The 19851-nt window shown below is 40.2% G+C and overlaps 1 protein-coding gene across 2 annotated transcripts in view; it reads left to right on the plus strand.

Annotated features, from left to right (window-relative positions):
* LOC149813448 (kinesin-like protein KIN-UC) overlaps nt 1-19851 on the plus strand; it is a 114032-nt gene that overhangs the window by 13587 nt on the left and 80594 nt on the right. For both annotated transcript variants that reach the window (XM_089992333.1, XM_089992334.1), the window contains exons 3-4: nt 10183-10305; nt 11339-11524. In XM_089992333.1, coding sequence (XP_089848459.1) covers nt 10183-10305; nt 11339-11524 — 309 coding nt within the window. The remainder of the gene's footprint in view (nt 1-10182; nt 10306-11338; nt 11525-19851) is intronic.

The following is a 19851-nucleotide window of genomic DNA, read 5'->3' on the forward strand; positions in this document are numbered from 1 at the left end:
GATCCTGCACAAAACACTTTTTGGATGAGAATGAGACACTATACCCATGATTGGTAATTTGTGAAACGGACAAAAGATTTAAATTCAATTTTGGGACAAGTCTAACTTTTGGAATAAAGAATTTCAAAGAGTTTTCAAAATTTCTATTGATTTTTATGCTAAGAGAGGATCCATCGGCGGTAAAAACATTTCTTGGTGTTGAATTAGTGCAATATTCAGAAAGTAAAGAGTGTGAAGTCATATGAAATGAGGCTCCAGAATCCAAAAGCCATGAAACCTTACCGGGAGGCGATGATGTAGAGACTGTGGCACCGGAAAGAGAAACATTTTTGATTAGTGGATGAAGGGTCTCCATGATTTGAGAGAACATGGTTCCAATAGATTTAGACTCTTCATTGGTTTCACTTCTTTCTTCGTGAGATGCTCCCATGGATGTCACCTTTTTGTCTTCTCTTCCTTTGAACTTAAGGTAAAATGGACTAATATGGCCCAGTTCTCCACAGTTATGACAAGTCAATATAGTTCTTTTTTTGTTGTCATCATTTCTAGGCTTTCCATTGTAAATCTTTAAAAAATGGGGTGGTTTATAGGCATTTGTGTTGGCACCCGGTCTTTAAACGACCAACACATTATCCTTTGTCTCCTTGGTTTCGGACATAGATTTTAGTCTTGTCTCCTCCATGTATACTTGAGCCAAGACTTCATGTAGGGAAAGAGGATTTTTTCTATGAATAATATTGACCTAAACTTGTTCAAATTCGGGTCTAAGTCTTGTAAAAAATTAGAACAATTGTTCCTTTTGCTTGTATTTCTTCCATTCTTAAGCATCCTTTGATGTTTCCCATATAGGCTCAAGTTTAGCCAATTGATCCCAAAGCCTCTTGAGGGTACTATAGTATTCTCTCATGGTCTTATCACCTTGTTTGCAATTATGTACCTTGTCTTTGAGATCCCATTTGTATGCCACATCTTTTTGGGTATATGTTTGTTTAACATATTCCTAAGCCTCATTGGCCCTTTTAAATTCAAGGATGTCGGAGCAAGGTTCCTCACGCATACTACCCATAAAGAGGGAAATAACCTTGGCATGACCTACTTTCCACTCTTTAATAGGTTTTTTTAATTAATCATAGCCTTTTTATTTTCAATCCTTTAAGGCTTTCTTCCTTTGATTCGTCATCGGCTCCAACAACTAATTTTATGAGAATTGGTTGTGGTTTCAATGCGGATCCATCAACAAAATGCCATAAGTCTTTACTCATGAGGATTCTCTTTACCGCCGTGGTCCACATGTTGTAGTTGTTCCCATCAAATTTGACGGGAACAATCGTTACAATTTCTTTATCGGCCATAACGGAGGAAAAAGTAAAGACAAGAACGAGAAGAGAGAAGAAAGAAGAAGAGAAGAAAAGAAAAATTGTTGAAGAAGTTTGATGACATGCTTCCCGAGGCAACAAACCAATGCTTCATCAATCCTAAGAATCTCCTCTTCAAGCTTTTGCTCAAGAGTACCAAAAGCTTTGATACCATGTAATGAAACAACAAGTGCACAAATACAATGCCACAAAAGTGGCTAGAAAGGTGCACACTTACAAGTACAAAAGCCTGTAATGGGCCAAATATAAAGAGCTTCTAAGGGTCAACACAATCTCTCAAAAGAGTGCAAGAATATATAAAAAATAATAAGGGATTTTATTCAACAATGCTTGGAAACAAGCATACCAAATACAATAGAGGGAGTGCCTTTATATAGGCACTCCCATGCTTAAGGAGCTAGCTTTTGGGCCAACCCCAATGGCTAGATTTCTAGCCGTTGGGGTTGGTCCAACAACTAGTTGGACCAGCTCCCAACATCCCTGTTATATCAGCACATAAAAAGAAAAATAAAAAAAAAGTAAAAATAGAAACTTGTCAGTCCCTATTGGACTGACATCTATTACAACATGAAAAGACTGAAATACCCCTAATGGGTATTTCAGTTTACATACACAACTTGAACTATATGTATATATATACACACACAAAATGCAAATGTCATATACACAATACATTTTAACAGTCCAACCTAGACCCAACCCGAAACCCAAAAATTCTCTCCCTTTTTTTGTTGTTTCGTAAAACCCTCAAAAAAAGAAAGAGCGAAGAAGAAGAAGAAGAAGAAGAAGAAGAAGAAGAAGAAGAAGAAGAAGAAGAAGAAGAAGAGAGAGACTTCTACCCTTCTTCCTCTGCTTCACCTTCATCAAATCAAAAGAGAGAGAGGTGGTGGGACAAACTGTAATGAAGTATGCGGAATTACAATCTTAAGATGCAAAAGCATCAACCAAGTCCAATAGTGGACAAATACAAAGGCACAATAAGCACATAAGCAAGAAGTCCACGATGGGACAATATAAAAAGCCTCAAAAGGCAATGCCAACAAGTAAAGAACAAATATTATTGAAGGAGGCTTGTAAAATACATGAAGAGTACACAATAAGGAGAGGAAGGGAGACCATTGGGAGCTCCCCTCATAGAGTCATTGGGGAACTCCCAACGGTCATATTTATGGCTGTTGGGCCCCAACGACTCCATGAGTGGCCCCCTCAAATGGTATTAACAAAAAGAAAATAAAAAGGTAAAAAATACAATAAAAAGAAATAAAAAAACTATACTAAGAAAATAGTTGTTTCTAGAAAACAACTATGAGTACATGTGAAAAGACAAAAATGCCACTATCGGGCAAACTAGAACAAAATGGATTATATATATGTATATGTATATATATATATGAGTATATATATACAAATATATATATTTTAACACTCCCCCTCAAACTTATAGGAAAATAACCGAAAGTTTGCTAAGGAGACAAATAAAGCGAGTAGGAAGAGCTTTGCTGAAGAAATCCGCCAACTGGTACTCTGATGTGACTTACAACAATGCAATAGTTCCTCTCAGATATTCATCACGTTCATAATGACAATCCATCTTGATATGTTTAGTTCGCTCATGGAAGGTGTAGTTACTTGCGATGTAAATTGCACTCTTATTATCACAACACATTTTTGAAGGAGTGGAGATGATTATTCCCATATCACTGAAAAGACTTCGAAGCCGCATAAACTCCATAGTTGTAGTAGCCATTGTACAATATTCAGCTTTAGTTGAGGATAGTGATACTTTATGCTGCTTCTTGCATCTCCATGAAACCATAGAGTCACCTAAAAATATACAAAAACTAGTAGTTCAAACTCTATCATTGGGATTTCCACCCCAATCAGCATCAATATAGGCATGTAAATCAAATGAAGATGAGGATAGAAAAACCCCCTTGGTTATAGTATTATTGATGTATCTGAGAATTCTCAAGACAACACTCATGTGCACAGTAGTAGGAGCATGCTGAAACTGACTGACGGAGTGAACTGCATAAGCTATATCTGGTCGACTATGTCACATGGGTGTGGGTGCGGCGCAATTTCAAAAATTTTGGACACGGGGACTCGGTTATATAGAAAAAAATGATTGGACCCTGGTCGGGTCCGGACCCGACTCAGATCCGGACCCGACCCGGATCCAGACCAAGTTACCGTTCCCTCTGTGCTTTTATAAAGCAACAGAAGGCGGTTAGGGTTTTCTCATTCGAGAAAACCCTCCCCACCTCTGCCGCCTGCCCTCTCTCCTCTCCTGTCCGACCACCACCACCCCCGCTCTGGCAGCTTTGCCGGAGCCCTCCCTTTCTCCTCCCTTGCTCATACCCCCTCTGTCACCCTCTTCTTCCCTGTGTTCGGCAGACACACCCGATAACCCCCAGGCAGCCCCGACTAGTATCTCCTCCTTCCTCTTCCACGGATTCTCCTCGTCGGCAACAATCGTCGGAGCCACGTCGCCGCAACCTTCTCAGGTGACCTCTCCCCCTCTCCATGTCTTCTTCTTCCTTTGTCATCTTCTTCTTCTCCTTCCCTCGTCCTCTTCTGTTCGTCGGCGGCCTCACTCCCCTCTGGTAAATCCTGACACCCCCCCCCCCCCTCCTCGTCTCCCGGCTCGTCGGAGACACCGACAGGAGGTCGCCGACCTCCTGCCTCCCCTCTCCCAGGTGCGTTGACCGAGTCTATAAAGTGGATAGACTCGGCCCAGGTGCGTTGACCGAAGCCGCACCTGTGTCTGCACCCGTGTTGGGGCATGTCAACGCGGGTGCATCGACCACCTAGTCGAGTCCGTGTGACATAGCTGGTCGAGTGATGGATAAGTATGTGAGTGACTCAATAAGTTGGCGTTAAGGAGTGGGATCTTCGAGTAGAGTCCCATCTTTCAGTCTCAATTTTGCATTAATTACTTTTGGGGTTTCTATCTTCTTATCATCTGAAATACTAGACTTAGTATAGATGTCAACAACAAGTTTCATTTGAGAAAGAATGTACCCTCTGTAAGAGTACGCAACTTCAATACCTAAGAAGTATCTTAAGAAACCTAAATCAGACATATCAAAGTTTTCTTTTAAAATATTTTTGATATTACCGAATCCTTGTTTGTCACTTCCAGTGATAATCATATCATCTACATAAAGTAGAAGAATAACAACCATAGAACCTATACTTTTAACAAAAAAAACAGTGTCAGTATAACAAGAATGAAAACCTAATTGATTCATTACATTACTAAATTTATTATGCCAAGCTTTTGGAGCGTGTTTTAGACCATATAAAGCTTTTTTAAGTTAGGATTTTACCTTTTTCAATACAAAATCCCGACGAAGGATCCATGAAAACCTCTTCATTTAATTCACCATTTAGAAAAGCATTTTCCACATCTAGTTGATAGATGAGCCATTTTTTAATAGATGAAATGACGATGAGGGTTCTAACACTCGTCATTCTAGCTATCGGGGTGAATGTTTCTTCATAGTCAATACCATACTCTTGAGAGTACCCTTTGACCACTAACCTAACTTTGTATCATTTAAGAGACTCATTACTCTTGGTTTTAACCTTAAAAACCCATCTACATCCTATAGATTTCTTTCCTATGGGTAATGAAGTTATTTTCCATGTTTTAGCTTTTTCAAGAGCATTAAGTTCTATATTCATAGCTTCAACCCATTAAGGAATTTTTTTTGGCCTCATTATAATGTGATGGTTCATGATAGGAATACAATGCAATTAGATATGACCTATATTTTGGTGTTAATGTGTCATAAGATACAAATCTATTTGGTGGGTTGGAGATACGATTGGATCTCCTAAGGGAGGTTTCCTCTAATGATGGATTTTGAGAATATTGTTTTAAAGCATTTAAAACAAGGTTTTAAAACCCGTGACTCGGAACTCGACTCGTTCTTTATTGACTCGTGACTCGGCGGGTCAACTCGGTGACTCGGACCGGGTTTTGTTAACTTTTGATTTTAAAACAAAGACAATATATAAATTGTCATTTAAACATATAAAGGTTTGTAGAATGACTTAATTACTAGTTTAATTGATTAATAAGTAAAATAACATCAAGTAAAACTGCTCTTAATTCAAATATCACATTTACTAAAGAAACTACACAAGCAGGAGCAAGTCTTTCAAGACAATATATAAAGAATGACTTAATTACTAGCTTCAAGTACTTTAATAGCCATGCTCGATCATGGTTTACATCCTGAATATATGGACATAGCTGTTGTGTTGCAGGGCCTCAGAAAATCCTTGCAAAATTTTGGGAACATTGAACTTTATCTTGATATTTGTAAGTGTGTTTCTGATGTAGAGTTGATTGGACCATGCCTTATATATCTGCACATAAATGCATATAAGCTTTGGATAATGAGAATGTTGTAATGTATATATATTATAATGATAAATGTGGGCATTTTATGCTGTTGGTTTTGAACAGGCTGACTGCCAACTATTGTGTATGTCTCAGAGATGGTTGCATGAGGGATCAATTATGTTAGCTGGATTAGTGGATTCACTCACTCTATGTTCATTGAGGGGTACTGGGTTTGATTCCTTACCTGGAGCTACCAAAAGGAATGAATGATGGACATGTGAAATTTGATTGACTTTTACTAATTTTGTGATTTTATATTAAGTTGGTAAGCCTATTGTTATTATGCTATTTGTTCTTTGAAAAATGAACACTTACATATGAAAAAAATGCCCATAGCCTTTGAAAAATGGAAAAAGAAAAAAGTGCCCAAAACTCGCCCGAGTCAACCCGAGTCAGCCTGAGTCAAGGCCGAGTCAAGGCCGAGTTTTCGCAGAACGAGTTTAGCTTGCCGAGTTGACTCGTTGGAGGGCCGAGCCGAGCCGAGTCAGCCGAGTCACCGAGTTGACTCGGCGAGTTTTAAAACCATGATTTAAAAGATTCTTTTGTTCACACCGGGTATAAGTTTGCATAGGTTTATCAATAATATCATTATTTATAGGTGATTCTTCATGCACATTATCATCACCATTTTCATTGATATTTAAAGGATTATCCCCTATGTCATCCAAAGAATCATCACAAAAATTCAACTCTTCTTGTGGCAAGAGGTCAAATAAAAATGTATAATCAACTTTATTGTTTTCTTTGGTTTTCTCAAAACCATTTTTATTTTTCAAAAATGTTATATCTTTAGAAACATATAGTTGGTTATTCTTAGGATAAAAAAATCTATATTCTTTTTGGTTCTCTCCATAACCCATGAATACACATTTAATGGCTTTTGGAGACAATTTATCTGTTTTGTGGAAAAGCACAAAACATTTATAATCAAAGATCCATAACCGATTGAAGTCAGGTGTTCTTTCAAATAATTTTTCATAAAAGAATATGTTTTGTAAAGATGCTGAGACCATTTTATTTATCAAATAAGTTGATGTTAGAGCGACCTCGGCCCAAAAGCTTTTTGGAATGTCTTTAGAAATAAGTAGTGTCCTAGTGGTTTTTAAAATATGTCTATTGTTTTCTTTCAGCTATTGCATTTTGTTGGGGAGTTCTAGGACATGATTTTTGGTAATAAATTCCGTTTAGTTCTAAATAATTTTAAAATTCATTTGATAAGTATTCACCACCCGAATCGGATCTAAGAATAGAGATGTTTATTTGAAATTGATTTTTGACAATCATATGAAATTTTTTAAAGAAGGAGAAGACATCGGATTTGAAATTAAGAAAGTATATCCATACATATCTAGTGAAATCATTAATAAAGGTAACATAATATGAATATCCTCCTTTTGATATGACGGGAGAAGGTCCCCAAACATCCAAATGCACTAATTTAAAAGGTCTCTTAGAGACAAATGTTCTATTTGGTAAGGGAATAGATTTCATCTTTCAAAAAATACAATCTTTGCAAACTAAAATTTTTTCATTGTAAAATGTTTCTCCAAAGAGAAGAAGATACATATTTAAGAAGCTTGGATGCCCAAGTCGTTTATGCCAAGTTTCAATATCTTTATCTTGGACATAATTACAAAAAGAGTTTAGAGGGAGGTTTAGATAGTTCATGTAGTAGAGATCTCCCTTCCTATGGCCTTGCCCAATCTGCTTCTCGGACCGAAGATCCTGCACAGAGCAACGTTTAAATGAGAAGGAGATTCCACATACATGATCGAAAATTTTTGAGACAGAAAGAAAATTTAAACTTAGTTGAGGAACAACCCTTACTTTTGGCACAAAATTTTTTTTAGAGGAACACTTTTAATTTGCAAAGATGTTCCATTGGCAGTTAAAACATAGGAGATTTTTGAATTAGTGTATAAGTCAAATAAACCATTCTCAAGAGGTGTCATATGAAAGGAGACCCTCGAATCAAGGATCCAAGAAGACATACCTGGAGTAGAAGATGAGGATATTGCGGTACCCGATGTAGATGAAGATTTGAGTAGCATTTGAAGTGCCTCCAATAATTGAGCTAGAGAAAATGAATCTTTTCCTTTAATTAATTCTTCATTCCTTGGTGTGGTTTCTTCAATGGAAGCAACTTTGTTCTTTGGATTTTCATATAACTTGGGACAATTAGGCCGTATATGACCCGGTTCATGGCAATGATGGCAAATAGCCTTCTTGTAGCCTAGCTATTTTGCCTCCCAAAGTGTGGAGGTTTGTATGTTTTGACATGATTGCCGGGTTTGGACATGACTAACAATTCATCTCCTCCTTTTATCATATCAAGACAAATCTCCTCTTGGCATATTTCGGAAATGACCTTTTTCAAAGGTAGAGGCTTAGATCTATGAAGGAGAGACGATCTAACTTTCATATTCGTGCCTAAGCCTATGTAAAAATTGGAAAAAGTGCTCTTTTTCTATTTGTTTTCTTTTTAGTTCAACATCTTCACTTGCAACCCACTTGGGTTCAAGAAGAGATAGTTCATCCCATAAGAGACTAAGAATGCTAAAACAATCACAGACACCCATGTCCTCTTGTTTAATGGTACATATTTTTTCTTGGAGAAAGAATTGCCTTGCAAGGTCTTTTTGTGTATACATACCTTTTACGAAAAACTATGCCTCGTTTGCCTTGCAAAATTTAGCTATGTTGGCACATATCTTGAGCTCAACATTATTTATAAACCATGCAAGGATCTTGGCATGTTTACTTTTCCAATCTTCTATCTTGGATTGATGATCTTCAATAGCTTTTGTGCGAGTATTTCCTTCTACAGATTTTTCTTGACCTCCTTTCATCTTGGTGAGTTTGAGTTGAGGTTTCGGAATAGAACCCATCACATATCCCCAAAGCTTCTTGTCTTTAAGGTTATTCTCCATGGCGGATGCCCACATCATGTAGTTTGTACCATTTAACTTGAATGAGAGATCAATCTTTTGCTCATTCTCCATTGTGACTTAGAGAGAAGAATGACAAAGAGTATGAAAGAGATCCTCTACTTAAATTGCGGCAAGAACTTGATTCCCAATTCACGATCTTTCAATTGTCACCTTTTAAGAGATCAAGCGCACAACCTTGCTCTGATGCCATGTAATGAAGTATGTAGAATTACAAGCTTAAGATGAAAAAGCATTAACCAAGTCCAATAGTGGACAAATACAAAGGCAAAATAAGCACATAAGCAAGAAGTTCACAATGAGACAATACAAAAAGCCTCAAAAGGCAATGCCAACAAGTAAAGAATAAATATTATTAAAGGAGGCTTGTAAAATACATCAAGAGAACCAAGGGGAACACCTTCTATTTATACACAATAAAGAGAGGAGAGACCATTGGGAGCTCCCCTCATAGAGTTGTTGGGGAGCTCCCAACGGTCATATTTATGACCGTTAGGGCCCCAACGACTCCATGAGTGGGGCCCCAAATGGTATTAACAAAAAGAAAATAAAAAAGGTAAAAAATACAATAAAAAGAAATACAAAAACTAAACTAAGAAAATAGTTGTTTCTAGAAAACAACTATGAGCACATGTGAAAAGATGAAAATGCCCCTATTGGGCAAACTAGAACAAAATGGATTATATATATATTTATTTTAACACAACCCCCCCTCCCCTTTCCTGAGCATCGGAGAAAGATGAAGAAAAAGAAGAGGAGGAGAAGTAGAAGAAAGAAAAGAGAGAGAAAGGCGGGCACCACACCTTCTACCCTCCTTCCTCTGCTATTCCGTCTTCTTCATCCAATCAACAGAGGGAGAAGCATTGGTTACAGGGTCCTTCTCCTCCTCGTTCTTCTTCATTGCATCGGGAGAGAGAGAGAGAGCAGCAGCAACAACGACTTCTCATTTTTCTTCACATCGAGATCGAGTGTGAGAGAGCATCAACGACTCCTCCTTCTCGTTCTTCTTCTTCACATAGAGAGAGAAGGGCGGTGGGAATGGGAAGTACCCCCTTTCCTGAAGAATAAAAAACAAAATTTCAATCACCCCGCCCCCCTGTTTTTAAAAAAAAAATCATTTTCCGGTACTCTTTATAAAAAAGAAAAAACACAAACATCCCCTTTGAAACACTTTTAAATAAAACAAACATCCCCCCCCCCCCCCCACATATATATATATATATATATATATATATATATATATATATATATAGCCATGTCCCGGTACCCACAATTTTCGAACTTGCTGTATCGTACCCTCCGTACCCACACCCGTACCCATGTCACATAGCTGCTATTTCATTGCATTTTGGAACTAGTTAATTACTAGCCTTGATTAACTTCTTTAATGGAGATTAAAAATGAAACTTTGTGATGTTCAGCAATATTTTTATTTCTGCAGCTGAAAAGGTTAAGACTAAGAAAAAATAATTGGAGCTCAGAATCCTACAAATTTGATGAAGTTTTTACAGAAGCTGCTGCTCAAAAAAGAGTTTATGATGCAGTTGCCAAGCCTGTGGTTGAGGTAAGCATTTGAATTCATAAAATAGCTGATTGAAAGTGCTTTGTTGACACTTATGTTCTCAATAGTAAAGTTTCAAATGGCATATATCCAACACTTAAGCTGATAATCTTTGAGTTTTTGTTAGGAAATGCTGATCCCCTCTGCTAACCCTTGGTACTTTTTCTAAACCTGATTATGTACCGAAATCTATTATCCTTCCTTTCCAAGCCTAATGGTAGAGCAATAGTTACTGTTGTCTCTCTCACTCTCTCTCTCTCTCTCTCTATATATATATATATATATGTGTGTGTGTGTGTGTGTGTTTCTGCAGTCAATATCTGATTATAAAATATCTTTCTGATTCAAATATGACATCTAAACTTGCGGACAGACTGATTGTTGGACCATATAACTCATTATCAACTTGAGCGTCAGATCTTAATCTTTTATACGGAAACACTTGTTAAGTTAGGATTAAACTTGATCTCTTTCTCAAATATATGCCCTACATTGTATTGACACAAGCAAGCTGTTTATTATATTTAGTTCAGTTCCTGAGCTTTTGACTACTAAAAGGTGCCCCGTCTTTTATTATATATTTTTAGAAATTTTAGTATATGAATACTAACTCTGTTATCTTTTTCGAACAGGCAGAATAGTATTTGACATGCTGCTGCTCAGATTAGTTCTAAAAAATAGGGTCATTTTCATTCAGTGAGGTGAAAAAGTATTCTTTATATGGTTTATTCATTCCGGATTTAAAAATTGCACATAATTATCAATTTATCATTTGGCTTTGTAAATATTCAAGAACATGGGGCCCATCTTATTTTATCTATTGCAAGTTTCTGTTAGCTAAATTCTTGGTTATGTGTGTCTTTGTGTGGTGAAAGTGGGATACTAATTTCCTTGAATCTGACCACAAAGGATGATATTGTCACCTCAATAACTTATGTGACCTGTTGTTTTTAACCTAATGTGTGGGTTTTACCATTGAATATATCAGCCTTGCTTTGTTAAATATATGCTTTATGTTTTGAATCTATTTTTGCAGAGTGTGTTAAATGGGTATAATGGGACGGTGATGGCTTATGGTCAAACAGGTAGTGGGAAAACTTATACGCTTGGACAACTGGGTAAGCGAGATCCATCTGAACGGGGGATCATGGTCAGAGCTTTAGAGGACATAATTGCCAATACATCTCCCAGTGCAGACACAGTTGCAATCTCATATCTGCAGGTATGCGGAAATTTATTTCTTTTCTTTCAATAGAGTGATTTACTTTTTTTGTGGTCTTGATTGTTGTAATTATTGAATGTTATACCATAAACCTTACAGATTGGATGCCAGAAACATTTTGTAAACTTGAAAAATCTCGGGAGTTTAAAAAATTTAAAAAATATAAATAACAACAAAATAACTAAGAAAATAATAAGTTTTGCATTTTTTTTCTTTCAAAAATATAAGGAAACATGTTTTAAAGGTTTTAAAAGATAAAAAAAACAAAAAAATAAGAAATGCAAACTAAAAAAAATTTTTTTTTCTAAAAAATATCACGATATTATCTGCTACCTTGAAATAGCCGATAATATCATGATATTTTCAATATATCAGCGATATCGGTGACAGTGGTCAAACTACATGATATTGGGCTGAGAAATAGTCAGATAAATTGCTGGGAGGATCACTTTATATGTTATCACCTCCATCCCAATGTATCTCATGTCCATCTTAAAAAATCTAAGGCAGAAAAAAGGATTAAGAAGATTGTGCCTAACTTTCTTTGGAGAGATGCAAATGATGACAAGGAAATCAGGAAATTAATAGGATCAGCTTGGATATATTTACGTTGCCAATCGATCAAGGTGGATTGGATATGGAGCGGTTGCATTTTCTTAATTTAGCAATGCTGGCTAATTGGTGGTGGGCCCTACACATGGTGGACAGGGCCTGGTTGAGACTAATCAAGGTAAAATACAAGCTTTGATAACTGCCACTGCCACTGTTTTTAACTCTTGGAGAGCCTCCATGGTGTGGAGAGAATGGTTATTGGCACTTCAAGACTTCACAACCTTGCTTGACATTAAAGTTGGTAATGAGTCTAATGACAGCAGGATTCAGTTTTGGAGTGATAACTGGTGCTGATTGCAGAACCTCACGTAGTGCTTTCCTACTCTGTTCTTCATTGCCAAAGGGAGATTCTGGTTGATCACTGCTGGCAGCAAGGTGTGGGATGGTCTCTTTGAGTTCATAAGGAACCTTAAGGAATATGAGATTGCAAATGGCAGTGCTTGTTTAACCTGCTATCCGCCTGGCCCCTTAATGATATGGAAAACTCTATTGTGTGGAGGTGTAAGCGTTCAGGTTCCTACACCATAACTTCTCTCCATCACTCACTTTTTCAAGTGAGGGTGCTGCTGTTTCCTAGAGAAACATTGGCCCCTCACCGAATGCCAAGATATTTGCTTGGACGGTTCTTCTGAACAAAATCAACACTCAAGACAACTTGAAGCAAAAAAGCATGCATCTAGCTAGTGTATGCTTTATGTGCTATGAGGGGAAGGAGGCAACATAACATGTCCTTTAGTTATGATTTTCAAGCTCTTTACTTCACTGTATGGCTACGTATTAGCCTTTCTTTGATAGCTGATCCTGCATAAGGAGGTTGCTGTTGGGACCAGCATCTTTCAGATGAAAAAAAAAAGATGATGCTGCATCTATAAGTGGTGGCTGCTTTCAGCCTGGCGGTTCACATGTTCGATCACAATGAATGAATCTTCAAAGGGAAGAGACTCAAATACTGCTCACGTTAATTTTCTAAGCCATATCTGGGCTTGTGCCATTAAAAATGACCAAACTGGGGCTTGTTATGGATTGTGCTACACTGATTGATACCACTTATTTGAACTGAACTGTGGGATTGTACTGTCGGTGACAGCTCATCACCAGTTCTATTTCTCTATTATTTGAATAAAACTTTACTTTTCTTCTATACATATATGATTATATGTACGTATATATGTATGCATAACCATGTCTAAGTTTCTGGTTTTGAAGCCTTGGCATGTCTGACAATTCACATCTGTGTTTGATATTGGCACCTGTACCAATGTGTGTGTGAATAGTTCATAACTGACATGATGCTTATCAATTATTGTTACTGTTTTTATTTATTTTCTATATCTTAAATGTGTTTTTCTTCTTTATTTTGCATTTTTTACTTATTTATTTCATTTATCTAAACATGTTATTTTCCTACTTATTTTTGTTATTTTTATGTATTTTTTATTTTTTTAAGCCTTGAGATTTATCACCAAACTTATAATATCGCGAGAAATAGCCTTGACGAGATATAGCCGATACCGATATTTGTGACTATGGTTTCCAGGGAGTTATGAGAATGCATTTTCAGTGGCTGCAAAAGCTAAAAGAAGCCAAAGACCTACTATGTTTAGGTTTTTTTGTAGGTTTGAGACTGAAAATCTTCACTTTGTCCTGAGTATGGGATTTTCCATATGTGCGAACCTGTAATCACTAGCACCACCTTTCCCCACACATGGAGAATGTTCTGCAATGATCTTCTATTAGGCTGGTGTTCATTGTTTGTTTCTGTAACGCCCCAAATTTCACACTTGCAAACATTTTCAGAAAAACAGGCAAGAGACTAGAAATATCTCTTTCCTTCAGAGTTTGTTTATGAAATCAGCGAAAGATTTTTCTTTTGATAAATCATAAGGCAAGCTGACAACTTTAGGCACGTTAGTTAAAAGAACCAAAACTCACAAGATTCGGATATCCCAAGGAAAATCCGATACAAACCCATAGCGTCCAGGACACGAGCTAAGAGCAGGAAGAAGAAGTCTTGAAGCCATCTTGCAATCGCGCCATCGCCCGTAGTGTACCTAATTATCACCTGTACCCATAGAATGGGTTAGTTTCGCGAAAAACTATTAGGTGCACAAGAGAGACTACAAGAAACTGAATTAAGTATATTTAATTCAGTAGGTTACGCAGTTTAAAGCAACTATGCAGTTAAACAGGTAAGCTATGCAAGCAGGTGAATAGTGCAAACGCGTAAGTAGTACAAGCGAATAAGTAGTGCGAGCGAGTAAGTAGTACAAGCGAGTCAGCAGTGCAAATGCGTAAGTAGGGCAAACAGTAAGCAGTTCAAAGCAAGTAAGCAGTGCAACTGACCAACGCAGCATACGATCCATTTGATCGTAAGCTGTAAACTACTACGCAACAAGCTTGTTCTCGTTCCTAGAACGAGGTCTTTGCATATAATCACCATCAGGACATCGTTTGTCACTCACTACTTCTAACAAACGCTTGTCCTGAACAACCTTAATCTATTCTCATCTCTCAAAGTCTTACGCGGCTAACTATCACCGGTTATGACTCACTAAGGCGTCATACTTTCTTAGAAAGCTCACCCTTCCGTAGAAGGTCCAAAACATGATCACTAACTCAAATCGCTAACGATCTGATTCTCACACCTGAGTCATGCATGTAATCATGCTAAAACAGAAAGTCGAAACTATGAATTCATAGTTGGCTATCACAAACAATCTCAGAAGATCGTCATAGCTCACCATAACTTTTTATGGTAAGCAAAAACACAAGATCCACGTCGGATCGTTCGGTTCGAGAGATATACAAACGGACAAGGAATTACCGCCCTAGAGGGTATACCTGATCTTGGACCCTACACTTCCTCACAGGAGTTCACCGTATTTGCGGCTACCCGTTCGTGGACATTGTACATCCTCACAGAGATCTCCCACTCTAGCCGGGTCACCTGATCTGGGAAATGTATAACCTCACAGCGAAACCTTTGGGAGACCGCTCCCTAACAAATGCCATATCCAATGAAAATCATTGCGATACATGCATCCACACAAATGACCGCTCTTAGGGTCGATAGCCACTAATACAAACAACAAGATCAACGCCCGGATCACCTGGTCTGGGACATGTATAACCTCACAAGGAATTCCGCCCTAGATGGTATACCTGGTCTTGGACCATACACTTCCTCACAGGAGTTCACCGTCTTTGCGGCTACCCGTTCGTGGACAGTGTACATCCTCACAGAGGATCTACCACTCTAGCCGGGTACCTGGTCTTGATCATACACACTCTCGCAGATAATCCTTTGGAGATCAGGTCCTCGACAGACACCCTACTCAGTGATACATGCTTCAATAATCGACTGCTCTGAACCATTGACCGCCTCGGGGTCGGTAGCCACAATATGGTCACAAGCATGCATATCAGCAATATGCATCGTATCACTTCACATAGAAGCATATAATCCTACGCATCATGTTATTGCCACAAGGAATATTGCAATCCTCAAATAGACCCTCAAAGCATGTGTAGACGACACATGAGAACGCGCAGATATGGCAATCCAGTTGATACTATGGGCGAAGAGTAACTAACTCTACCCGTCAGCCAAACAAAACAACTGAAAAAGACGAGCACTCATAACAATGCTTGTAAAACATACAATTACCATAAAATGGCTCAGTCCATCAACAAGTAATTAAATTAATCGTAAGGCATAAACCATTGCATCACAAGCCATTTATAAGCAATCATGCGGCAGCAGTTATATCACAATATGTAAGCAGCTTATAAGACAAGCGACCACATCAATCTTAGTTACCACCAGTTCGTAGATTACGAGCCGTATGCAATCACATCAATTATAAAAGATGCAAGCCAACAAGTGTTACACTACAATAAGCACCAAACAGTTCGACCAAGGGATAAAGCAAGTCACATGCTAATATGTAGCTACTGGCATAATGCTATTATTATAAGCATTTAACTAGTATGAGAAACTCCTTATTCCTTATTACTCCGCAAAGAACTGCGTAAGCAGTTTAACCAACTAGAGTAACGCCTTGACAGGCGTACACAACTCAACGAGTAACATACTGAACTACCGAGCAAGCAAGCGAATTAGTAGTGCAAGCGAATCAATAGTGCAAGCGAGTCAGTAGTGCAAGCGAATCAGTAGTGCAAGTGAATCAGTAGTGCAAGCGAGTCAGTAGTGCAAGCGAATCTCCCGACCCAACGACCTGTGTGAACAGACCTTATGTTTCGATAATTACGAACCCGCGGGTACGCGCAGGCAGAACGTTGAACCAACTGAGACTAGTTCAGGCGTCTGTTATTCTATGTATTTTCAATAACCCGAATAGCTAGTTGAGTTTGCTCCAAAGGGACGACTTTAGCCGAGAGAGAATTTATCAAAGGAGGCTGTGCCATAGATGCATCCAACTTTTGCAGAAGTGTTGAACTAACTAATGTAGCCCCTTTTCCCTAACTCCAATGACTGGGGAGGCCGGATCGTTGCCCGTATGGTGGTTGTTAACAACCTGTCCATTGGAGTTTGTACCGCTCTGTCCTCTCCCTTGACAGACACATAAAAGCGAATAGTTACGTTAGGGGTTGCTTAACTAACGACCCATTCTATGCTGTGGTATTTAAACCACTCGAGCATCTTGCCTGTGAAGGCGAATGTGAGGCCATTTATGTGATTACAATATTTTGCATTTAACACTATTTGAGGTCGCACGACCGTCTCATCCGATCATCGCAGTACTAGAAGTGTCGTGCACGACTACAAGTACTCTAGGATGAAGAGGGTATAGCTCCTCAATAGAAGTCTTAACAGGAGTGTTTCACAAAGATGTAAAGTTTATCAACTTTACTTTATCTTTTGAAATAACAGTACCTTGTGCCAATATTATGCATGTGATTATCTCGAATCACATCTGCTATCGGGGTATCTACATGTCTCGCATGACTCGATACCGGCCTCGATAGACGGGATACGGATTTCTCAACAGAACACCCGCTAAGAAGTTCGCTCGAACCCCCAATTCGGTATCACCCGGGATAAGACAAAAAGGGGAGCAGAACCAGCCAGTCACATCCTTCCAAATGCTTCGATTTGGAGCAGTCTTTGACGCTTTTACGCAGCTCCCTAAAATCTCAAGTCGACTCTGCAGGACTGCGCACACGAAGAGCCAGGATCCTTGCGAGGTATCCTTCTCCTTAGACAAGGATGTGTCGCTCGCTCCTGACTGGACTCTTGTCGCAAGAGGAAGAGTGACAAATGCCCGTTGCATCCTCCACGAGGATGCCTTTAAGGTATATGCAAAGAGCAAGAACCTGCACGTCATCTGCAATAGCAAGGCAATACCAACACATATGCAAAAGCAAGAGCCTAGGCGCAAAGCGCGACGGCAAAGTAAAGGCGGTAAGCAAAAGTGCAACGCAAACCCTCGGCACAACGCGCAACAGCAAGTAAAGACCGTAAACAGGAGTGCAACGCCAAACCTTTGCGCGATGCGCAACGACAAGGTAAAAGACAAGGATCGCGAAACCGCGTCCTTGAGTTAAATGCGTACTCGTATAAATATATATGATATATATATATATATATTTATTTACTTGTCCTTTTTAGTTAATTGAACTCAATTCAATTGTCCAAGTCTTCTGTGCAATCTTCCCCTACCTTTGAGAGTTGCAAGCTTGCTGTCGTTCGCGGATGTACGCAATTGGCGGCTCGGGTCGCGGAGCGCAAGCAAGATCCGTCGTACGAGCTGTAAAAGTAACGATCTTAGCAAGCTAATACCAAAATAGAAAGTCAGGGGCACTGTCACCGTCCTGATGTAAGGGAAGCAGAGGCAGGGGTATCGTGCACATGCGCACCTGCTATAAGCGCAAGAAGCAGGGGCAAGGACTGCGAGCCCCTGCTCACTTGCTATCAGTGGACTCCGAGGAGGCAGGGGGTTGCACCCCTGCCCTCATAAAGCGAGGGCAGGCAGGGTTGCGCCCCTGCCTGTCAAAGTAGAAGAGAGGCAGGGTCAAAGCCCCTGCCTGTCAACAACAAAAGGAGGCCCGCCTGATGTGAGGGAAAAGCGAGGCAAGGGGGCTTGCCCCGGCCAGCCGAAAAACAACGAAGGAAGGGGCGATGCCTCTGCCTAACGAGAAAAGAGGCACAGGGAGGGCTCGGCCCCCTCCCCTGCCGTAACAAAGAGCAGGGAGGGCTCAACCCCCTCCCCTGTCAAAACAAAGAGCAGGGAGGGGGCTCAGCCCCTCCCCTGCCGAACGAAAGGGCAGGGAGGGGGCTCAGCCCCTCCCCTGCCATAACAGAGAGCAAGGAGGGGGCTCAGCCCCTCCCCTGCCTAATAAGGAGCAGAGAGGAGGGGGCCGAGCCCCTCCTCTGCCGTAACAGGAGGCAGGGAGGAGGGGCTCGACCCCTCCCCTGCCGTGACAGAGGGGACAGAGAGGAGGGGGCCAAGCCCCTCATCTGCCGTAACAGGAGGCAGGGAGGAGGGGCTCGGCCCCTCCCCTGCCGTGACAGAGGGGACAAAGAGGAGGGGGCCAAGCCCCTCCTCTGCCGTAACAGGACGCAGGGAGGAGGGCTCGGCCCCTCCCCTGCCTTGACAGAGGGCACAGAGAGGAGGGGAGGCGAGCCCCTCCTCTGCCTCCTTTGCTGAAACTGGAGCAGGGAGGTGGTTTGACCCTCCCCTCCCTGCGTAACGGAGAAACGAGGGGGAAAGAGGGAGAGAGAGAAAGACGAACGAAAGAGGAGGAGGCGCGTACCTGGGGAGTCGCCTGAGGAAGAACCGCCGGCATGGGAGCGTCGCCGGCGAGGTCGCAGAGTGGAGGCTCGAGCAGGCTGCCGACGTCAGGGCCTTTCGATGAGTCGAGAGATCGCAGTAGGAAGAGGAGGACTGTCGCCGGCGAGGGGGGGGATCCGGCGATGCTGTCGCCGGTGGCTGTGCCTGCTGACGATGGCGGTCGAGGAAAGCGACGAGAAGGAGGGAGAGAGTTGGTCGGGGGAGAGAGACCGAGAGAGGAAGAAGGGGGGCGGGGGTTCTCTTTGAAACCCCTGCCTCGCTGTCTTCAAAAGACACGGGAGGCGGTGCCTCCCTTTCGGGTCCGGGTCCGGATCCGACCCAAATCCAAGTTTGTTTGTTTTTTTTTTTGCCGTTTATTACAGTTTCACTGAATGCTACTGATGTTAGCAATGTGGATGATTTTGCCATTGTAGCACTTTGTCAGTACAAGGTGTTGCATCATATTTTTTTCTGTTTGATTATTCACTGGAAAAAATTCCTTTGTATCAAAACTGAAACAACAAGAGAGTGAAAGAGGAGCAAAAACAAGAAGAATCTTCATTACTTCATTAGAGAAAAGAGGGCTGCAGCATATAGGGGTTGATTCCCCTCATTACATTATTTTCATGACTAAAATACCCCTAACAACATAAATAGTTGCAACAAAATCTAAAACATTAAAGTCTGGACCAATTTGACCATTACAACTTTTAATCTACTACTACATACACAACACTATGAGTACATGCATACTTTAACACTTCGCAAGTAATGATTATGTCAAGTTCATGCATTGACATAACTCCTGTAGACCACTAGTATGATATACAGAAAATATGGTCATAATGCTTTATGTTAGCAGTAAGTTAAGTGGCTGTAGCCCCAAGGGGGGGTTGGCGTAGTGGGGTGGGGCCTTGGCTG

Source organism: Nuphar pumila, chromosome 16 (assembly GCF_984573655.1).
Source record: "Nuphar pumila chromosome 16, dmNupPumi1.hap1.1, whole genome shotgun sequence".
Taxonomy (NCBI): domain Eukaryota; kingdom Viridiplantae; phylum Streptophyta; class Magnoliopsida; order Nymphaeales; family Nymphaeaceae; genus Nuphar; species Nuphar pumila.